The sequence below is a fragment of the Anas platyrhynchos genome, chromosome 2, assembly GCF_047663525.1.
Source record: "Anas platyrhynchos isolate ZD024472 breed Pekin duck chromosome 2, IASCAAS_PekinDuck_T2T, whole genome shotgun sequence".
NCBI classification, from domain to species: Eukaryota; Metazoa; Chordata; class Aves; order Anseriformes; family Anatidae; genus Anas; species Anas platyrhynchos.
In genome coordinates, this window is record NC_092588.1 from 100,092,943 (window position 1) to 100,116,206 (window position 23,264).

Sequence of the window (23,264 nt, forward strand, 5' to 3'; positions counted from 1 at the left end):
ATAGAGGTCCTTTATATTACATTATCCTATTCTAAGGGAGAAAATGCTCATTAAGCATCAAATAGTTTTCATATTCACATATTTACTTGAATTTAGTTGAGTAAGCTAAATTAGGGTGATGAGGTATGGTATTTGGGCCCCAATGGAAACATTCTGGCAGAACTGCTGTGAAAACAATTTAGCGTGAAGTGTGGGGATATGTGTAATAACTTCTTCTTTTAACTTGCTGGAAGATTTAAGAAAACCATCCCAGGAGCGGGAATGTACTACATACATAACTTAAGAATAAAATTCAGCCATACAGACCTAATTCATTTTTCTTTACCATTATCAAGCAATACCACCTTCACTGTTGACAGCAGAATGTAAAACTGATGTAAAGGAGATAAGAATCAGGCCCTCTGCATTTTCCAGCTTATTCTTATAAAGTATTATGCTGCATTTTATGTTTCTCATATTCATCCTATTCCTCTAGCTGTAGTGTGCGTACATATATTCCTGCCAGATACTGATCAGTGTTGCATACAGTCATCATTCTCGGCATGTCTACTATATCCACCTACACAGAATGGCACTTACAGCAACTGCTTCTGTAATTTCTGTGCCTTCTTCTGTCTTTGGATGGAAAATGCACAACAGTCATAAATATAATTCATATCATATGTACATGTCCAAAATTGGGAAAAGTCAGCTATTGCAAGTTTGAATTGATTCTGTCATCTGGAATCTAATTCATAATCTAATCGTCGCCTCTCCTTAAGGCTATTTTTGGAATGGAAATTATAGTAGATGAAAAGAGAGAGAGTATTTTAATGCAATTTCATGTCATAGATAACTATCATTGTTCTTTAAGCGGGACATTTACAGCTTAACCGTCACATCTGTAAAACAGGGGGTTTGCTGAAAATTATGTAGGGTGTTGAAGATAGAATCCTTCCTTAGTCCCTGATCAGGCTTTAAGGTGACTCTTCAGCTTTTCCAACCCCATTATTCCCTTTTCCCTCATAAGCATTGAGTTAGAAACCAACAATTGCTGTTGCACCTAAGGTCACTGTTCATCCAGACTTTACTCTCCATAGAACTTTTTGTCCAGCTAAAATTCTGACAATTTCATATATTCATCCAAAGATTCATAGAGGTTTAACAAAAGAAACTTCCAAGGTTCTTGGCATCCCAGTTATTTCACAAATGCATTTGCAAATGCAATGTGCAAAACTTGTCAAGAGAATCATTTTCCAGACTTAAGAAGCGTACTGTGCATTTGCTACATGGTGGTTGTATGCTTACTTTGTGAGTGCAAACTGGAGAATGTCCACTCATTTTGGTGCTTTCTGGAAACATTCATTTTACTGTGTCCATACTCAGCAGTTGAACTTTCAGGTACTATATGTGTATTGTGGCCTGGACATGTTTCATGTGCTATGTCTCTTACATGACCATGTATTTCTACCTGAGAAATACTGGTAGAAAATGACACAGAATCATAAAAAAAATAAGGCTGGAAAGTTATAGTTCAAGAGATTATCCAGTCACCTCTGCTGTTCCCAGGTGGAGCAGCTTTTCCTGTATTTGTCTAACTTGCTGCTAAGTACCCTCATATGAACCTTGTCAGTTCCCCCAGTAATTTATGCCAGTGCTTCACTGCCATGTTAGAAAGCTTTTCCCACCATCTAATTTGAATCTTCCAGAGCGTTGCACTTCCTTTCTTTAGATTAAACATGACCAGTTCCTTCTAGGCATCTTCATAAGCTTCAGATAACTCCCAGACCTTTGGGAGTCTATTTTTTTTTCTCAAGTGTGGCATCCAGCTATGGACACAGTGCTGCCTTTACAGAGGCCATTCCAGTGATTAGTAGAAAAGAAGATTTTTCACATGCATTACAGACATCACTATTGCTCACACAGTTCACTATGGGAGTTGCCTTTTCTTCGCTTTTGCAACACCACTGTTCTTGGTGGCACATTCAAACTGACACGATCATTATGAATTCTAATCCTATATTTCAGCCTACCAAAAGTCCCTCCCAGCATGGCATCAGTGGGTAAATTTAGTAAACATATCCTCTTCATCATCCAGGTCATTAGGAAACTATTGAATAGTCTTTCCTGTTTCTGCTTCTGTGAAGCACCATCCCTGCACACGTCTGTTTCAGCAGGTAGATAATCATCCTGTCAGGTCTGATTTCCAACTACTTTTGCCTTAATTCTGCAGAAGCTTCATCTAAACTATGTTTCCCTAGGTTATAAAGAATGTCACACAAGGGAGTGTCAAGAGACTTGTAAAGTCAAACCACCTGCTGCTTTTTCCCTGTCCACAAGGCCAATTACCCTGTCTTACAGGGAGATCAGATTGGTTTGACACAGTTTGTTTCTAACAATCCATGTTGTCTGTTACTACCTTGTTTTCTTTCAGGTGCTTGCAAATTGTTTGATTATTTTCTTCAGTACTTTTCCAGGGGTTGAAGTTTAGTTGACTGGACTATAATTTTGCAGATTTTCTTTTTAAAAATAGCCACCACATTTGTTCCTCCATCCTTGCAGATAAACACTAACATATCTAAGACTATTCCAGCCAGTGTGGAAGCATCTAACTCATCTAAATACAGTATTTTTCTTCCTTCACCTGGACAGAAATCTTCAGTTTTGCCAGAGAATCCCTTTGACAGCAGACCAGAGCCCAAATTCTCTTTTCCAGTCTGATTTCTAAAGGCTCCAGCCTGGAGTTCTGCATGTTTAATGGATGGGCCATCCTTTTCTGAAGCATTCAGAGGAGGCCAGCCTTTCTAGTAGGTTCCTTCCCTAAAAGAAGATAGTACAAAAGTAGACGTTCTGGGTTGGAAGTGCTCTGTAGATAAAATCCAGTGCTTAGTGATTTTTTTTCACAGATGCCCAATGCTTGCATGAGTCTGAAACCTGAAAGTCTTTCAATCGGTTTCTCAACTGTTATCCCTTTGATACAGTGCCAGTTTTCTCTTTTAAAACTTGTCAGAAAAGAAAAGCTCCTCAAGATAATAGAATGTTTTTACTTATGAATCCATAGAGAAGTCAGAATAGACTAAACTTGGACAGATAAATAATTTTCATTGTTATTAAAGGTTAACTCAAGGTTTCTGGCTTCATTTTGTGTTACAATGTTCAATGTGGTTAAAAAAAATAAAAAAGAGTTGTTTTTTTTCCATTCTTAAGCAGACTCATAACAGGAATGTCATTAAAATTGTTAATATGTATTCCATTCATCTTGAATGTGATCAGATGCCTTTATCTACTGTGCCATACAATTTGTTGTCTACTTAGCATCAGTCATTTCTATGTGTTCTGAGAGCATATTGTATATAATTTTAGTATTACTAACGAATTCAGCTCCTTTTCTGAAGTCGCTGATTCAGTTAAATATCAAAAGAGAAAACCTTACATTCCTTAGAATTCAAGAAATGATCTTAAATAACTGACTTTGAGCAAGGCTAAGCAGGCCTGTATCTTTCCCCCTTTCTGAGAATATAAATAATGGGTATCACTTAAAAGTGAAGCCTTTTAGTATGTTTTGTCAATCTTTTTTGATCAGTATCAAGGATTGATATAAAATAAAGGTACATTAAGTACCAGTCACCTGAGTGCCTCAGGACTATGTTACTGTTAGTAGGCTATGAAAGAGCTGTACTGGATGACTAGAGGCCAACATAAAACTGTAAGTCTGTCTGTCCTGGTTTTAGCTAAGATAGAGTTAATTTTCCTTCTAGAAGCTGGTATGGTGCTGTGTTTTGGATTTAGTATGAGAATAATGCTGATAACACCCTGATGTTTTAGTTGTTGCAGAGGAGTGCTTACACTAAGCCAAGGACTTTCCAGCTTCTTGCTCTGTCCTGCCAGTGGGCAGGCTGGGGGTGCAGCAGGAGCTGGGAGGGGACAAACCCAGGACAGCTGACCCAAACTGGCCAAAGGGATGTCCCATACCGTATGATGTCATGCTGAACATATAATATGGTGGGGCTGGCCGGGGTAGAGGAGACCACTGCTTGGGGACAGGCTGGGCATTGGTCAGCAGGTGGTGAGCAATTGCATCGTATATCACTTGTTTTGTACATCTTATTGCTATTACTATTATCATTATTATTATTATTATTTCTCTTCCTTTTCTGTCCTACTAAACTGTCTTTTTCTCAACCCATGAGCTTTTACTTTTTTTTTTTTTTTTTTTTTTTTTTTTTCTGATTCTCTCCCCCATCCCATTAGGAGTGGGGAATGAGCAAATGGCTGTGTGGTGCTGTGCTGCCAGCCAGGTTAAACTACATCACTATCATGTACCTTAATTCTGTACAGAGACTACCCTTTGAATTTGCTGGAAGTTTTATGTAAAAATCAGTAGCAGAGAATCTTAGTTTTCAATCCCATATGAAAGTCTGTTTTAGGCTGAAGGGATTAACGGTTCTTTGTTTTCCTCTAGTGAAGGACCAAAGACTACAGTACTGTAAAATGTGTAAACAAACATTTCTAAAGCCAGATGCATATATCACAGCGTATCATTTGCATCTACAGAACTTGCTAGACTGTTTAGATATGTCTTACTTGACAAAGTCCTGATGCGAATGGGGTTCAGAAGTTTCACTGTGTTTTAAGAAAGGACAATTTATCATTTGAGAAGTAAGATTTCAACATTTTAGTTTGCTTGCTAGATCCAATGTCATACAACAAATTATTCCTCTCTGTAGGAAAGGGATCTCCCCTCACCTTATCTTCTCTTCCCCATTCCCACTCTTCTTGGCCCTGGTCCTGCAGTATGAAAGGATCCCTTTGAAACAATGCTGATTTATATGAGAATCCATGTAGGGAATAAAAGTCTGACTTCTTGAGTCAGAAAACAGGTAAGGACATGTATTTATTAAATCAGAATGCTGCTGGGAATGTCATAGATCTCTCATCATCCATTTCAAACAAGTATTTAGCTGCTAATTAGATTAAGTATCTGCTTAAACTGGGAAAAAATGGAAAGTCAGAATGCAAGGGAGTTCAAATCGTTCCTACTGTAACACTGTCATCTGAAACAAGTCTGTGGTATTTAATGTTCTTAGGGGATTTGTTCCCTGGAAATAGATGGGTGAGATGGTGCATTGAAAGTTTTCTATTACTGCTTCATTTTCTAAATACCTATTTTTACATTTTAACATTTAGCTTCATCAGCCCTCCCAGACGCAAGTGGGACAAGCAGCCTCACAATCCAATCTCCTGCATTTGGCTCACAGTCAAGCATCTATGTCTCAAAGCCCAGTGCGTCAGGCTTCCTCTTCTTCCTCCTCATCCTCCTCCTCTTCAGCTTTGAGTGTTGGCCAATTAGTCAGCAGTAAGTATTGCTCCCTGTCTCTCCTTACTTCTCCCCCCTGTTTGTCCTCCTTACTACTGAGTTTCCTAATCTGCTTTCCTTCCTTTTTTTTTTTTTTTTTTTTTTTTTTTTCCATATATTAGATTGTATATTGCTAACTAGAGTGACTCTTACCAATAAGAACTCCTAAGTGCTGTGATGGATGGGGCTTAAGGTAAACATGCCTTGAGAAATTGCAAACAATGCTAAAAATGCTCATTAAAATGGCAGCAGCTGTTAATTGACTTTGTCAACACTGAGCAATTCTTAAAACTCAAATGTAGTTTATGTTTTTCTGAAATTAGAATTTTTTTGAATCAGTCAGTATAATTATATTGCTTAATATTTGGTGGGCAGAGTCTCTTACTTCTGCTTAAGTTGCTTTTTCTTTATTGTGTGTTTGCTTAGTTATTGTAGCAAACTGTTTTACAAAATGTAGCACTGCACAAATCTAGAACAAGAGACCTTTCTTGCCAGGAAAAGCTTGTACAATTTAAGCAACCAAGAACTGTAAGATGTGGGAGAGGAGAGAGCAGCATGCTGCAGTAAAATAACTGAGTTTCGCGGTTGGGATTGTAACAGCTAACTTCCTGGCCAGCTCTTTCTTCTAAGTCACACATTTCAGAGCCTTCACTGTTACCTAATTAGCATTAACTTTGGTCTTCACATAGCAAGAACAATAGGCTGGAAGTATGCATAAGAAGTATTAACAGTTTTTGCACATCTGCAAAAATCTAACTGTATTGGATGGCCTTGTTCAAAGATACACTGTGTGCATACTTCGAGTAAACAGTGTAGCTCACATCGTATTGGTAATGGAAAATATATGACTGATGCTAGCTTGTGGAGGGCTTGGAAAAGATGTTTTGTTTAAAAAAAAAAAAAAATCTTGATTGGATTACTTCAGAGATTGTTTACACGGGAAAATTACTAGCAGAGCAATAGTAGTAAAATTATGCTAGTATAATTCCCAATGTGAATACTTCTATTCAGAAATAAACACAACTACATGGGTAGCTGTAAGTACATAAAATGTATAGATATAGATATAATTACAGTGAAATATACTGCTATTGTTCTGTCAGTAAATTTTCTCATGTAGACAAGCTTCTGGAAAGAAGTTGAATAAGATGTTTCACATTAAAAATTCATAGTTACCCTTTACCTATCTGGGAAAATTGACTAAAATAGCTGGTGAATAATAAGTTTCTTCTCAATTGCTGGTCCAGAATAGCTTGCCTTGCAGACACTGTTATAAAAAAATATATTCTACAATAACTGTTGAGGGGTACTCTACCCCAAAAAGTTATTCCAGTGAATTTCCCCATGTGGATTAGCACTCCACACAATAAAAGCAACCTGGAAGAAGACCTTTTAACTTTACAAGCTAAATCACTTGAAGTTTAGGAGATGCCAGGAAAAGAGTACTTAGTGCAACTGTATCTAACTCCCCTTATAACATGTATTTTGTAATAACCATATGTGTTGTGATTAAAATCACAGAATCACTATTTTTTTCCTCATCCTTCATTCTTTGCATCATTGTTCAAGGGAGGAGTCATGTAATATGGGAGGACACTGTCCCAGGGTTTGTTCCCTACCTGGTTCACTAAACTGTTGCCCAGTTTGTGTGACATCTGAGGTAGGGACTTGTAGAAGGGTGAGGGTTGGTCTTGATTCTGGCAGCAGAGAGCTGTGGAGCTGCAGCTCTGTCTGCAACATAATTACGGTGCAATGGCAGACAAGTCACATACAACAGATTTTTCACAAGTGTTGCCTCAATATCCAGCTTGAGACTCTGGACTTTAATTTACAGAAGAACGTGGCACTCACAATTCAAAGTGCACTTTTACTGTGGAACTGTATAAAGCACCATTTAAAGCCACAGTCTAAAAAATCATCTTCTACTTGACCTTGACTGGGTAGCCAAAAATGCCTTTGCCTTAATATCTGTCCACTCGTCTGTGAATGAGAAGGGGAAGACCCTCATCTTATAGAAACACAAGAAAATAAATTAAGATTTCAAAAAATAGAAAAGCTCAAGAGGAAATGAATAACTATGTCTTTGGTGAAGAGCTTTAGCAGAGGTCTAGGGCCACACACTGAACAAGTTAAAAGGCAATAATTTAATCAGTTCCTCTGTAACGAAGCACAATTCATCTTGTGCGCTGGACAAGGCAGGAGTCTGTGGAAAAAAATTGCCCGGTGCTCAGACCAGCACAGCAGGCTGCTGTTGTCCCAGCATTTTTAACTTCTTAGTGTTTATTTGTGCAACTCAAAGGTTGTTCTTTTAGCTTCATTTTTTGCTTGGATATATTTCAAGGTTGTTACAAAAGCAGAATAGTAATGTGAGTCACTCATATGATGAGATAATACTTATATTCCAAGCTGGAAATATGAGATCTTCTGCTGGTTGAATGGATGAAGAAGCTGATAGGTTGTGTTATCATCTTGTTTGTCCTGCTCTAAAAGGGAATAAGACACACGCTGTGCTCATGGGTTTGGCTGAGGGCAGAGGCATACAAGGCACAGGAATATCAGTTCAGGGGAGAGGGGGAGATGCACAAAAGAACATAAACTTTTTTTACTTGTTCCTCTCAGGCTTGACTTCTTTAACACCTGTTCTGTTCCAATCCCATTACTTCCTCACACCATTCTTCACACAATCTACATTCCCTTGGCCGCGGTGCTTCATTCCTCAACTTTCTCACTGCTGTTCTTTCCCCCACAGTCCATCATCCCTCAATTTCTATTCTCACTTTAGTCCTCTTCCAGCTTACAGATGGTCTCTGTCCCTAGACCATCTCTGTGTTCCTTTTACCAGCATTCTTATCAGGCAATCACTGTCCTCTTCTGTCTTGCTTTATCACTAATACTGCCTCTTTTTTCCCCGATTTTCTTTCCTCTACCCTATTGAGTCCTACTTTCTTTCTGTGCACATCAGACCCTCTCTCCCTCCACTCCAAACCCAGATTCCCGCTCTTTTTCCCTTCATTTCTTTTTCTTCAGATTCAGGGTTATTTTTTTTTTTTTTTTTTGCCTCTTCTGTGTCTAAATCCACTTCCACTCTCCCTGAAAGTCATTGGAATAGTGTGGAAAATGATGACCAGAAGAGAAGCAAGTCAGTCTCCTTGACTTTACTGTCATCATGGCCCAAAGCAGGCCAGATCCACAACCATAGCAGGAGGCGTTCTTCTCCATCTCCTGCAGTCTTAGGCTCAAATGTTCTCAGTACGGAGAAAAACATAAAGAAAACTCCATGCAGAGGTGTAACAAATCTCTACCAAGGAAATAGAAACTTTGGAAGCTCACCTGGCTGGACTTGTTAGAGACAGATTGTTACTTGGGATGGCAAGAAGTCTACTACAGACATGAAAGTTATCTCCCTGACATCTATCAAGGCCAAGCTTCAAATGGCAGGAATACAGAAGCTTCTAAAACAATAGAGTTTTGTGTTTTTTTAATTAATTAATTTATTTATTTTTAACCTGGGCAGAACAACATATTTTATTTACCTCATTCTCAGAAGTGGTTGAGCTCTCAAATTTGTCTTATAATGGCAAATGCCAGGCAAACTTAGCCATAGTTAATACCTTGAAGTGATCATGAATGGAACAGAGAAGATAGTTGGAGTTTTTCTCCTTTGCCCAAAACTGAAGAACAGCTTGATTAAATCAGTAAGTGGGGAACTCAGGACAAAGAAAATACTTTTCATACAAGTAGACTGAGGGCTGTGTTGTCCATGGGAATTAATTCATTGGGACCCGGGTCTTAAGAGCATTCTAAAGGGGGAGGGTGATTATAGGAATTGCCTGTAAAAAAAAAAGTGTGATGATAATGGCAAAAGAATATAAAGTTGTGGAACTTATTTTTCAGGCTTCATCCAGTCCCTAGCTGTTCAAGACCAAAAGGGTGCATAATGCGAGGGAGAGATCAACAAAACAGTTATCCTTTATAGTTATCCAGCATATTCTTGATAACATTTAGCCAACCACAAACTGGATTTAACACTGCTTGCATAAGCCTGCTTGAGGTGACATGTAAGTGCCAATGTTCCAGAGAACAAGAGAGCTACCTGCTAGTTTCTAGTAATGTGAAAAGAGCCTACAAGAAAGAGGAAAATACAGTCATTTCAGTAGGAAAAGATCAAACCGCCCGTGTAACAAAACATGAAAAGTAAAGCAAGATGCATTTTTTACAGTTTTTCATTGTTGTTGATAATAGCACCTTTTTAGATAAATAGTCTTAATTGATCTTCATGAATTTAAAAATTGCTTTAGGAGTATGAAAACCCATTTGCATACAACTGTGCCTGCACATGGGGAAACAAGTGGACAGAAAGTGCCTCCCTGTTGCAGGCACTTTCCCACTTGCAGAATACAGTCAATTTCTGGGTGCAGATCCCTGAAGGGTAGGGTCACTTCTATGCCAAGCACATGGCCCATGATGGGACAGAGCCTTCTTAGCATCCCAACACCTTCAGTGGCCAGCAGAGCTTTATTTTACAAGCGTTCAGTTGAAACCTAGAGCCTGCCAAAGTCTGTCCAAAGTCTTTTGTGGGATAAGGCCTGCAATGAGTCAGTGGTCATGAAATAAATCCATAGGCCCATGGGCAGCAAGAAACAGAGAAACAGAAAACAAGAGGCTTGTGGCCTCCTGAATATCTCTTTAACTGTTTTACGACTTGTGAGGCAGGAATATGGTTATTTTCAATTTCTCATTCATTCCAAAGCTGTAGTCCAGCCTTCCAGAGTCAAGTATCTCAGTAGAGATTCACCATATTCCAGAAACTGTTGCCAAATGTAATAAAGTTCAAGACAAATTCAGCTACCTTATTTTATTAACAGGGTTGCTTACAGCAACTTCAGTAGTTAAATAATTGGTTCAGGCAAGGCTCTGCACACTTACCTAGAGAGAGTAGCACTCTCTACCAGAGGTCATGTCGTATGAGTGAAATTATTAAAATCCCTTGTTAAAAGGATCAGGATTGGTCTTTAGTAACTTCAGTGTTTCAGGTTCTTTGTGTTTATTCATTTCAGTTTTCATTCTAGTCATATTTTCTTTATGATATTACATTTTTTAACATTTCCAAACTTCTAAGAAAGTGCATTTCCTTAATCTCTTACTACTTCCCTTCATTTATTTTATAGATTCATTCCTCTTGTGATGTCCCATAATATTTTATTTTATTTTATTTTATTTTATTTTGTTTTATTTTATTTTATTTTATTTTATTTTATTTTATTTTATTTTATTTTATTGTCCTTTTTTTTTTCCGTGCACTGTTTCATTCTTCATAGCTTCTCCCTTCATCCTCACTCCATCATTCCTCACCAGCAACCAAGGCTAGCTCTTCTTAAGACAAACAATTATGTTTCCAGAGAAAGGACATTTTAAAAGAAGGTCTGCCTAAGTAATGACTGCAAGATTCATCTCCATTCTTCGTGCCCTTTCTATGCATGTTTTTTTTTTTTTCATGTTGTTTTATCCTTTCTTTCCTTTGCTTTCTCTTCATTCAATTCTACATTGTCATTTCTCCTTTTTTACATTTCATTTTTTTCTTCTCAGAGGCACCCCTCTTCTTATTTCTTTACCTTTCCTACCATATATTCTCTTTGTGGAAATTGCTGTTTGTTTTCCCCTCGTGCTTGGAGATTTGTGTCTCCATGAAGGTCCTTTCTTCCTTCCAAATTCATTTTACTGTTATCTGTTACTATTAAATTAAAATGCCTCCCACAAACAAATTATTCTCTTTCCCATGAGCTCCAGTCTATTTCTCATTAACAGTGTTTTGTCCCACCTCTCTCATCCAATTTACATTCTCTTGGACTTCCTCTGCCAGCTCTTTCTCCCCCTGTCTGACTTGGGAAATCACCTATAATCCCTCCCAAGGCAGAATTCTGCACAACAGAAATTTGCTTTCTCTTTCAGGGTTCATTGATTCTCTGTAGCAACTCTTTCCTGTCACTATTAAAATCACAAAGACTTTGCATTCACCAACAAACTTGTGGAATTTTGAAAGAATTCAAAAGTGGGAGTAGTATTTCCTTCAAAAGGAAAAAAAAATTGTTTTCAGTACAGGAAAGCCTGTGGATTTTTTTCTTCTTCTCTGATCACCCACCTTCACCATTTACCAGGACATTTGGGGGAATTTTAGCTGCCTTCCTTTTTGTTCTTCTGCTATACATATGTCCCATACAGTGGTCCCAGACAACTCTCATCTTTGTTCAGTGCCTGCTAGTTTAATAGACACAGCAGCAATAGAGTATGGAGCCATAATGTACCTTGGGAATATTTACTCTAAATACTGAAACTGTAGGTCCTAACCACTCAATGAGTTTGGTATTGTTTATTTTCCTCTTGGCACTGTGCAGCCTTCTCTAGGATATCCACTTAATTTGAAGAGCATCAGTTTATTTACAGTCTTCAATCAACTACTCTTCCTAAAATGTGAAGTAAACTATCCACTTAAGTGTTCTGAGAGCTCAGAACTTATTAAAAACAAATACCTTATCTATTTGTGTATATTTATGCATGTGTATGTATTAGTCCACAGTGTCCAAGATTATGTATTGATGGCATTTTAATGGCAACAGAGTAAAACAGACCGGTGCTGTTATATGATATCAGTAGGAAAAGCTTCATAGTACTGTGTGACTAACACGAAGCTGATAGAATTCAAGGGACTATTTCTATGGATTTCAAAGGGCTTTGAATCACACCTGAAGTAGTAGTGGTTCTGATTTGATACAAACACTGTTTTTCCTAGAGTTCATAGATGAAAGGATTCAGTGTTTTTGTCCACCCATTAGCACGTTCTACCTCCTAAAGACACTATATAAGAGTGAAGCCTTTTTGTCAACAAATGCTATGCCATATATATCTACTCCCATATTACTGAAGTGCATCATAACTTTCTTTCTTATTTTAAGGAGACCTCAGCCTAATTGTTCCATCATCCAAGACCCCCAAGCAGGAAAGGACTTTTCATGATACTCAGTTTTCTAAGCATTGTACCAGAAGAATTCAGCAGAACATGACAATTTCTGTATAACCATGAGCAAGCATATGACCCCTTAGCTTTCTTAACTTCCTTATTATTCCTCGCAGGAGTTTGAGGGGGAGAAGGGTTACAGGTGACAGCAATAGAGTTTGCTACCTTGAGAGTTCTCTGGGAACATCTGAAATGTACTTTGTCACATCCCTGACCACCCTAGTCAGAGGCATTAAAAGGAAGGAAAGCAGTGAGGAAAGACACCATGTTAGTGCAATTTACTCAAGGGAATGTTTGAGGCCATTATAATTTACGATATTCTGTACATGTCTCATTTGCTCTTCAGAGAACCAAAGGGCTGATAAGCGTCCTATCTCCACTCTGTATCTATGAAAATCGCAACTGGAATGCTAGGTAGACTGTGGATAGGATAAGTAGGAATATTTCACATCCGCAAAGGCAATTACTTTTCAAATCTGTGTAGCCTCTCTAATAGCTCCTCACTACTAATAAGCAAATAATATGTATCCTAACTTTACACTGATTGAGTACATGGATGTATGTACAGGTGAGCTCAAGCACAGCACTGACAGCAGGAGCATGGTGCATTGTCAAAACTAGGTCCAGCCTGTGTATGTGTGTGTGTTTACCTGTACACGTAGTTCATGTGGTCCATAGTTACACAGATGTCTATTTTTTAAATCCTGTTTCTTCATGTGCTTCTTTCACTCAGGCTTTGAATAGATATAGGTTGAATTTATATAGCAGAAAAACTTCTTCCTCTGTCTCTATTATTGGACTAAAAGATTTTTTATAAGACATTTCCATTATAAGGGAATTTTACATCAGGTTTATAAACCACTGAAAATAAAAGCCCTGTTACTGTACTGCTGACATGCCCTTAGCTATAGCAGCACTAGCAGGAGCCACTGTAATATAGGGTTCAGAATAGTAATGTAGTCTAGCATTGTCCTTGGACAACTGCTTGCATTTACAGAAATTGATAGGTTATTGTGCTGCAAACTTTTCACCTAAGAAGTCTGAGGAATGAGGTGAAGAACAATAGAGATATCTCGCTGGGAGAATGGCTTCACTACACGCAGGATTGCACAACACTTTGAAATCTTCCACCATCCCAGTCCCATGCTGTCTCCAGCTTGGCAAACGCTTTCATTTAGCCAGGGATCAGTAGCTTGGGGGGGAAAAAAGTTCCATTCTCCAGCTGTTGTGTCATTTCCCTTGATAAGTCCTAAATTGACCGAGTTATCCAGCACCAAAGGAGCTTTCCTGTGGTAGACATGTTTTATTATGTGCCCTTTCAGGGACAAAGGCTTCTGTGTCAGTAAAACCGCTATGGAGAGGAAGGACAGATTTATTCTCACAGCATCATAAGCATTATCTTCTGAGGGGCTAATGTAAAAGTAACAAATTGTGCAGCATTACCATCCAAAACCTAATGGCTGATGTTGCAAATACGCTGCTCCTTGATTATCAACCTGATGGGAGGCAGAAAGAGAAGCTTGAAAGGCTGCTTCTCACAGAGGCATCTTTAAAAGATGATTTTTAAATGAAAGAGGATTTTTTTGTGTTTGGGCTTGTTCCTCTGCTGGGTTAGTTTGGATGCTTGGCTGGTGGTTTGAGCTGGTTGTTGCAGAAAAGGGAAGGAAGGTTTATGAATTTCCTTATTTAGCATTAATTTTAGATAAAGTGGAAAGTATTGTGAAAAAAAAAAAAACAGTTTGTGTGCATGTTTAGCAGTCCCCATAGACTGCAAATAAATATATTAACAGCTGCCTTTATTCTGTATGTAATGAGAAAGGAACAGAGGCAACACAACTTGTCAACAGTGGGGGAGATTTTGCAACGCAAAAATGAGTGTGGAGCTCAGCCACTCCCTCGCTCTGAGGTGAATTGGCCTTTTCTCAGGAGTTCAGCAATGAAATATGTCTTTGAACATCTTTCACCACCACTTGGAAGCACGGCTGCATAGTTAGCATTTTAGCAATCTGAACATGCTTCGTAACACACCTAGCAAGGCAAGCTTGTTTCTGTTTGGGAAAGAAGCGAAAGGGAGAAGTATTCTATAATTAAAAATAAACATGAACAGCCTGACAATGAAACATGGGGTAAGCCTAGCCCACTCGTACGTAACATGAAGAACTGACACGATTCAAAAAATATTTCAACAGATCCTCAAACAGCCACTGGAGAAGTGGATGGGGTGAATCTGGAAGAAATCCGAGAATTTGCCAAAGCTTTTAAAATTCGGCGCCTGTCCCTTGGCCTGACACAGACTCAAGTTGGCCAAGCCCTAAGCGCCACCGAAGGCCCAGCCTATAGCCAGTCTGCCATCTGCAGGTAACAAGTTACATCATAAACTCTCCTCTACTCTCTTTGTTCTTCAGAATTATTCAGTTTATTGTGAGAAGCATGCTCAGATTTGAGTCATATGTCTTTAGAATGTATTAGTTATTCTTGGATTTAAACTAGCCAATGATGTTGGTATCTGGCAAATAAGATGTTCTTCTTGTGTAGCCCTGAAGTAATGTTAGTCTTTTTTTTTTTTCTTTTTTCCTTCTTTTTTAAACAAGTGAGAAAAAATATTCCTGGCATCAAGACTTAATTCAGTAGACAAGCTGGAGACCCTGCTGGTGCTGGATAAGCAACAGCTGACCCTCTTCATACTGTGCCATTTTCTACAGATAGGGTTACTGAACAAATATTTCATGGCTGCATCCCTGCTAAGTTAAAACTTGTATTACTATGGTTAGCACTTCACATATAGGATGTTAATGGTGATTTACCTAGGCAACACAGAAGGGAAAAAATTATCCTTCCTGCTATCTTGCAAACCAGAAGCTATTCATCTTTTAACAACTAAATGTTTAATTAAAAAATAAAAATAAAAATAAATAAAAATAAAAATAATAAAAATAAAATGACAACCCATATATGCAAAGCAGGAGTGGAAATCTGTCCTAATCATATGAAATCATAATACAGTCTTGACAGAGTTAGTTAGAAGCAAACACCGTATATTCACGTACGTGTGTTACAGTAATCCCATGTTTATGCATGAGGTAACAAACACACTTAGGTAACAGCTTTTTCCTCTTGGGCAATGCCTTATAGTCCTCCATCAGTGAAAGCCAAGAAACCAACTCTAAGCTCATTTAAGTGGATTTTGTTATTGGTGATCCATGAAATGCTCTGTCTTTTTATCTGCTCTTTATATTTTTAATGTATTCCCCATAGAACGGAAGTGTACTTTTCCTGCAGTTTAAGACTAAGGTTATAAATAACATCAGTATGGGGTAGTGAGCTTGCAGCTCACATTTTGCTCAATGATTTTCCATAAAACCCATTGATTGTTGTTAAATACAAAAAGCTCCATAGGATCCTCTCACTTCTATGGCCTCCCCTACTGTTTTTTCTTATAAGATACCTCCCTGTAGAAAATAACCTTTATTCAGTCTATACAAGGATACTACTGCTGGGAAATTTGTTTCAAGACTTGTATATCGTTATACCAAACAACATGTACTGCAGTATCAACACTAACAAGCAATGCCAATGATATGAATGCTATTGCTCCCTGTTGCTAAGAATTAATATTTTTTTTCTTTTGTATGGCCAATTGGTAAAGAATGCCTAAAACAGGTGGAGTTTTTAGCAATTGCCAATTTGTTGTAGCCTTAAGATGCTGTTTAACATACTATACTTTTAAGTGATAAATTGCAGTTTCCTTTGCTTTTGTCTAGTTTGCTGTGTCCTCATTTCCTCCACCTACCTCATGTCTGAGAAAACCACTGGGGATGGTTTGAATTTTACTAAGAGAAAGTTTCTTCACTAATCTATTATCATGAAAACCCAAATAAAGAGGAAGTTGGAGCACAGACATGGCTAACTAAAACCCTAAATGTGGAGACCTTTGACAGAGGGCAAATTTTGCCCCCTTAGAGGGGTAAATGGCTCAGAACAGGATACAGAACTGGATGCAAAAGCTGGTCCCAGATACATGCAAAGTTATCTTTTTCTTTTTTTTTTTTTTTCCTTCCTTTGACCCTCACAAATGGATCTCATTTTGGGGTGTTATAATCTGCTATGACTGTGCATTTCTTGTTAAGCACCAAGACATGCTGCTTCAGTGGCAGTTTGCCACTCCTTGTAAATAGTAGGTTTAACATTTCTTTTAATGGTAACAAAGGAGATTCAATATAAACTCCAGGATAATGGAAAGGGCAGTAAGGTAAGCAAGTTGAACAACCAACTTGGAGGCAGAAGTAGAGTCTTCCAGTGCCCTTTGCAGGTCATATCAGCAATACACCACTTATGCCGGTATGTTCTGCATGCAAATAATGGCACTGTCTTAACTTGGCACAAAGAGTTCTAAAACATACGCTTCTGACTGAAATATCACTGGACACCAAGGAAGGACACCATGCAGTCGATCCCACGTTAGGATGCCAGGAACTGGTTACAAATTCTTTGCCATGTTACTATTTGAAATTATTTCTTGTCTCATTCTTTGTTTGTGAGAAATGCTTTGTTCCTTGCTGAAGTATTTTTTGCAGCTGCCACATGCCGAATATAGACACTAAAAATCACCAACTCCAGCCACCAAGTTGTTTTGCACAAAAGCATTGATTCGGTCAGTCTCACCTCCCAGGCACGTTGTGATTAGCAACAGCAGCAGTGTTTGAGCACTGGGTGGGTTGGAGAGGGCAGCAACACCGTGCAATAATTGTCACCTTTCTGCAGTGTTAAATGCGGCAACGTATGATGGTGTGGACGTAGGTGAAGTGGAGAAATACAAATGGGTGGCATCAGAGGAACCAGGATGATTTTTTAATGCATAGCAAGAGAGGATGAACTTGATAAATGAAAGAAACAAGTACTTATAAGAACTGAAGAATGAACTCAGCTCTTCTGCTTGTTTTTGAAAGGATTAAAGCTTTGTGTAGCTGCTTTTCCAGATGTTTTATAATACTTGTAAAATCTGGTTTGGCAAAATACTTTTGATGGCAAAATGATATATAGAAGACTTCATTTACAGGAAATGATATCATTCTGGTACAGTTTGTAGAAATCCCACAATAAACCCAGCTTGGTGCCACAGCATATTAGTAGACTATTATGTTGGGTTTCATCTGGAAAACATGAGTCTGTCTTTGCGCATTGTGGGGGTAGTCAAGATAATTGCAAAGTGTCCAGCTGTTTCAGATGAACACCACCGGAGCTATGGGAATCTGTTTCCAACCCAGAAAAGGGATATAGCGTTAACTTGCAAACAGTGAAAATTGCTGAAAAATGAAAGGAAAGGAAACTTGATATTCAGAGGCTAGTAACTGCCATTGGTTTGTATTATTAAAGCTGTGGTATTTGGACAAGGTGGTAATGGGGAGAAAACAAAGGGATTAATCGCAAGGATGAGATGATAAAAATCAATTGCCTTTGATGTCATTTCCTGTAATTAGACTTAGCCTTAAGGGTTTTGAAGATCATCAGAAATATGAAAATGGTACGCATAACCTGTGTTACTTAGTGTGCTTAGAATTTTGTTGTAGTGTTCGTTTTGTAATAAATATCTAGCTATATAATTATATTTATAGATATACCTATCTGATAGTTTTCGTAATCCATTGTAAATTACCTCTGCCAGTCAATTAGTCAGGCAGGCAGGAAGTCCCACCCTGGCAGAGCATCAGTGTAAGACTCTTCTTTCTCAATTTTCCCTCAGACACACCATCCTGAGAAGCCACTTTTTCCTACCACAGGAAGCCCAAGAGAACACTATAGCTAGCAGTCTGACAGCCAAACTGAACCCTGGCCTTTTGTATCCTGCCAGGTTTGAAAAGCTGGACATCACCCCTAAAAGTGCCCAGAAGATAAAGCCGGTGCTTGAGCGGTGGATGGCTGAGGCTGAGGCCCGCCATCGAGCAGGTATGCAGAACCTTACCGAGTTTATCGGAAGCGAACCATCCAAAAAGCGCAAGAGGCGTACCTCATTCACGCCACAAGCCCTTGAGATCTTGAATGCCCACTTTGAGAAGAACACGCACCCCTCTGGGCAGGAAATGACAGAGATTGCAGAGAAACTGAACTATGACCGGGAAGTAGTTAGAGTTTGGTTCTGCAATAAGAGGCAAGCACTGAAGAACACAATTAAACGTTTGAAACAACACGAGCCTGCGACAGCAGTTCCTATGGAGCCCTTAACAGACTCTCTGGAAGAAAACTCCTAAAAGCAAAACAAATCAAAACCACACAAAAAAAAAAAAAAAAAAAAAAAAAAAAAAACTGCACCAACAGAAATGTAACCATTCGAACTTTGAAAATACCTGTTCATCACCCTTGTAAGTAAAAGACTGAGAAAACTACAAGAAGGACAGAACAGTTTATAAATGTCCATGGGTTTTCCTATATAAAAACAAAACAAAAAGCTACACAACACTTAGTGTGTGTGTGTGTGTCGTAGAATTAGTTCCCCCCAAAAAAAAGCCAGTTTTTTTTTAATGGACTTAAAGTAAACCAAATAACTGCTTACTTTTTTCTGTATATTATGAAAATGTGAACACATTTTAAGGAAAAAAGAAAAAAAAAAAAGAAAAAAAAAAAAAAAAGAAAAAACTTTTATCTGTTTAAAAGAGAATACAAGCCTGCCACCTGGAGGAGTGATTGTAGCCTTTCAGGTATCAAGTGCTGATTCACTATGAAAACTATTAACCAAAGTCAGAAACATGGCATTGCAAACTAGATTGTTAGTCTACTCTTTTATGGGTGTAAAATTGTGTTATGAATTTTTACATTTGTATTTTGAAAAGATAAAAACAACAGGATTAATTTCTCTCATCCTTGATCATACCCCCTGCAGGTGTGTACAAACAGGTGTTAAAGCCATTCCATCTTGGTCACCTCCGTTTCTTTTGTTTGCATTTAGTCAACATTTTTGCAATCTCCAAGTGTTTGGGTGCCAAAAATCATTTGTTTTTATTGTGATTTGCGGGGTTTGGTATTTCTCTTCTAAGGGTGTAAATCTTGGTTTGCATTTATATTTTTTAATTTTTTTTTTCTGACTCTTTTTGCTGCCTTCTACCCTGAGCTCATTCTCCACTCCTTCCCCATACCCTCATAACCCAGTACTCTTTGAAGATTTTTAAAAAGAAAAGTGCAACCTAAACACTTTTATATTGATATGCTGAAATGCAATAGAGGACAAGGAAGGAAGGATTAGAATTGTGTCTGATGAACTGTTAGCTCACACTGAACATTGTGTTTATTGTCAACTGCATAGCTTGGGATTTCTCTGTCCTTTGGCCACAAACCTGGAGAGGTTACCAAAACTCATTTTGTAGTATAAACATAAACTACACACTTGGTTCAGTACTGCATCTATGTCATAGTTCTGTTTGAAGCAATTTCTCTCCAAAGTCTGCTAGCCAAAGAAATTTCTTGAGATTCTGATGAAAACAAGCAGACCAAGAAGTGATGAGGATGGTCTGATCATTACATTACAGTGGACTGCCTCACTGTTAGTGCTTGGTTCCTTCTGCCTTTTTGGTCATCCCAATATTTATGTTTGCCCTGTTGAATTCTTCAATGGGAGGGTGGGTTTCTGCAGGTATCTGCTGTGATCACTGGCTAGATTAAGCAATCTTAATTTAGGAAACCCATTGAATATCCTTTGGAAATAGTGAGATTGGTCACCTGCAGTGTTTCAGGTGAATTCTCCTTTAAAGGCAACTTTCTATGACTTCCATGTTGATGGGACAAGCATCTTCTAAAATACTGTGATCATTGGACTTAGGAGTGTACCAAGGCTCACATGGAGGTTTTTAAAGGTTCTGGATGGGTTATGGGTGGCCCATGAAGGTTACCTGCAATTTTCGTCTTGTGCTGATTTCTGCTCCAGCCTCTGGACTTTAGCCCATTGTTAGGATGTGAGCTGCCTCATGATCAGGGCTTACCACAAATTAACATCTGACATTCGGTTCAACTTACTGTAGAGGAAGTAGAGTAAAAGTTCTGCTGGTATAACTCCTGATTGCATTCACTGACCTCAGGATCATTGTACTGGATTTTTGGTTGTCTAGCCAAGACATTGAAGAAAACTTACAAAGTACTGGGGTTTTCAAATAGCACCCCTCTTACAAAATTACGTTTTCAAGAGCTCAAAAAAAAATTAGTGAAAGAAAGGGGCTTCCACTGATTTCACTGGGCTTTGAATCTGGCCCTCACTATTTTATTAATGGGATTTGCCTTGTAACATAGGGTATTTGCTGCACGGCTGGTAGAGTTTTAAGGTTTCAGAGATAGTCATCTCTGCCAGAAACTGCATCTAAACGTGAGCGCTCCCAAAGGTCAACGTTGGAGAGCACTGAGGATCCAGTACTCGGGGCTGGGCTCATGTCCAGTGAATGCATTTTAGGCTTTAAGCTTCAGCAGGGTATGTTTAAGGATATTTTCAGTATTGCTTTTATGAGGAGGAGAGTGTGAATTGTTATTGACTCTTTTCCGACTGTTGATATATAATTATCTGTTGGGGGAAAAAAAAATAAGCAACCACAGGTAAATTGTGTGAGGGACAAAAAAGCCACTTTACCCAAGCTGAGCATGTGAAATAGCCTCACAGCAACATCTGACCCTCTGGGTTCTTTTTCCCCCCTCTATCATTGGATACCTCTATCCGTGGATATATATATCTCTGATATCTATACCAAACAGAGCTAAACTTATGGCCACAATTTGATTTACATAATGGTCAGGAGACCACCCAGAAGCCAGCAGGGACGCAAGGAAGAACAGATACCAATTTGGAAGTGGATGTTCCTGAAGCCCTACCCATGTCTCCAGTATGCTGCTAATTGTCTGGTCATTAATGCCATGAACATTTTACCTGTTCGTCCACCCTAGAGACCGTATGCCCTCCCTTTGCCCCTATCATCAACAGCCTGGGAACAAAAACATCAACCATTTGTTGTCTAAAATCTAAATTTCCAGTTCTCCCAGGGATTGTGCTAAATTTTGTGAAGAAAAAGTCCCCCTAGAAGAAAAGTTAGTTAAACGGTGTACAAAAGCTACTAAATGTTTAAAACTATGCTGGCAGCAGTTATATAAGCTCTTTTCTGTTCCACAGTACATATCAGAAGGATATAACTAGGACAGTGAAAATGTAAAATAAATATAAATCGCCAGCTTGGAAGAAAAAATGATGTTCATCCCACAGTCTTAAAACCATTCATGTGCAGTGATTTTTTTTTACAGTTTTCTAATTTTGTATTATGTTTTGTAAATTATTTATAAAGTGTTGTAATGCTTCTTATATTAATTTTTTTATAAATAAATTTTTGCTATGAGGCATAAATGGTGCCTGAACAGATTCTTAGGAAGACAAATTACATGTGAGTCATACATCTTTGGGGGGCCATAAATATTTTGTTTTATTTTGTTACCGGTAACATTTCTGGTTTCCATTTGTAAACAAATTTCATGTATCAATTACATTTGAATACCTTTTAATTTTGCATGTGACTAAAAGATAGATTGCTACCAGCAAATGAAACAAAAGTCTCTTCAGTCATATGTGAAGGTTTAATGGTTTTCCAATTTATTGATCATTGAATTTTTTAATATATATAGAGAGAGAGAGATAGTTATTATTTGAATAATGAACCAAGGGTTCACTTGCTGTTCTGATTTTGTCTTTTTATGTTTTTTCACTAAAAAGCTATTTTGGACAGTTGAAGAAATCAAATGCATTCAAACAGTTCCAGTTTCTTTATGTTATTATTGAAAAAAAAAAAAGGAAAAAAAAAAAGAAAAAAAAAAAAAGAAAAAAAAAAAAGAGAGAGAGGGAGAGGGAGAACAAGAAAGCAAAAAGGAGCTAGGAAGGAACAAGTAGAGGCGTATCAAAGAACTCAAGCTATAACCAAAAAGAAATATGTAAAATGCCTTTGCTCGTCTTCTCAATGCTGGACCAAAGCTCAATGTATGTAGGTATATGCACATTGTATAGATATGGCTAAATGTTGCTGACAATCTCGCAATACTAAACTGTTACTATTAAAAAAAAAAAAAAAAGAAATACAAAAATAAAACTGTTCATCAGTGTTTTACCTCAGCACTCTACTTGTACCCAGTTATTGACCAACATTCAAATAAGAAGATAAGAGAGGAAGTTAATTTCCATGTCATGGTTGACTGTAAAATCTGTTTGGATAACATTTTGTAATGAGCTTTTTGTCATGTGGTTTGCTTGTTTCCAACTTGAGATTATGTGGGGCACATTTGTTTATTTATTGTTAAAAAGTGATATTATTATTATTATTATTATTATTATTACAATTATTATTATTATTTTTGTCCTATGTGCTATAATCTACAGAATGGTCACCAGGGTCACTTATGAAGCACTGCAAAGAGATCTGTTTTTCCATGCATGGAGCATGCATCGGGAAAGATGGCAGTACAAAATGGACTGTATTGTGTTGTTAAAAAAATGCTAATAATTCCAAAAGGAGTTGATGTGGTGGACTTGTGACCAAGAAACCAAACTGGATATTTAAAAGCTCCTTACTACTCTGACTTTGAAACCAAAGCTGATTTATCTGCACAGGTTGCTTAACATGAAAAATAAGTAAATAAATAAAAAATAAAAAACTGACAAAAACTGTACTTAATCTAGAGCAATATCTGTATGGTCAGTAAAGCTGCACTTTGTGTATTTCTTAACAGCTTCAGATCTGTCACTTTTAATTTGTACCATAAAAAATAAAGAATTGTTTGACATGAAAAAGAAGCTCCTTTCATGTGTTTGTCTTAAATCTCATGCATTATTCACATCATCAGAGCTCATGTAATTTCACATCCGTTCAATACAAAAATAGCTAAATGCGTAAAAGAAAGGAAGAATGAAAA

The 23,264-nt window shown here is 37.9% G+C and overlaps 1 protein-coding gene across 7 annotated transcripts in view; it reads left to right on the forward strand.

Moving 5' to 3' along the window:
• Positions 1 to 23,264, forward strand: part of POU6F2 (POU class 6 homeobox 2) — a 323,051-nt gene that overhangs the window by 295,204 nt on the left and 4,583 nt on the right. For 4 of the 7 annotated variants that reach the window (XM_072033296.1, XM_013095259.5, XM_021269146.4 and 1 more), the window contains 3 exons: positions 5,167 to 5,335; positions 14,537 to 14,705; positions 18,088 to 23,146. In XM_072033296.1, coding sequence (XP_071889397.1) covers positions 5,167 to 5,335; positions 14,537 to 14,705; positions 18,088 to 18,592 — 843 coding nt within the window. In that variant the 3' untranslated portion in view covers positions 18,593 to 23,146. Of the gene's footprint in view, positions 1 to 5,166; positions 5,336 to 14,536; positions 14,706 to 18,087; positions 23,147 to 23,264 lie in introns of those variants that run through there. The other 3 variants (XR_011806837.1, XM_072033298.1, XM_072033297.1) reach the window with 2 other exon arrangements.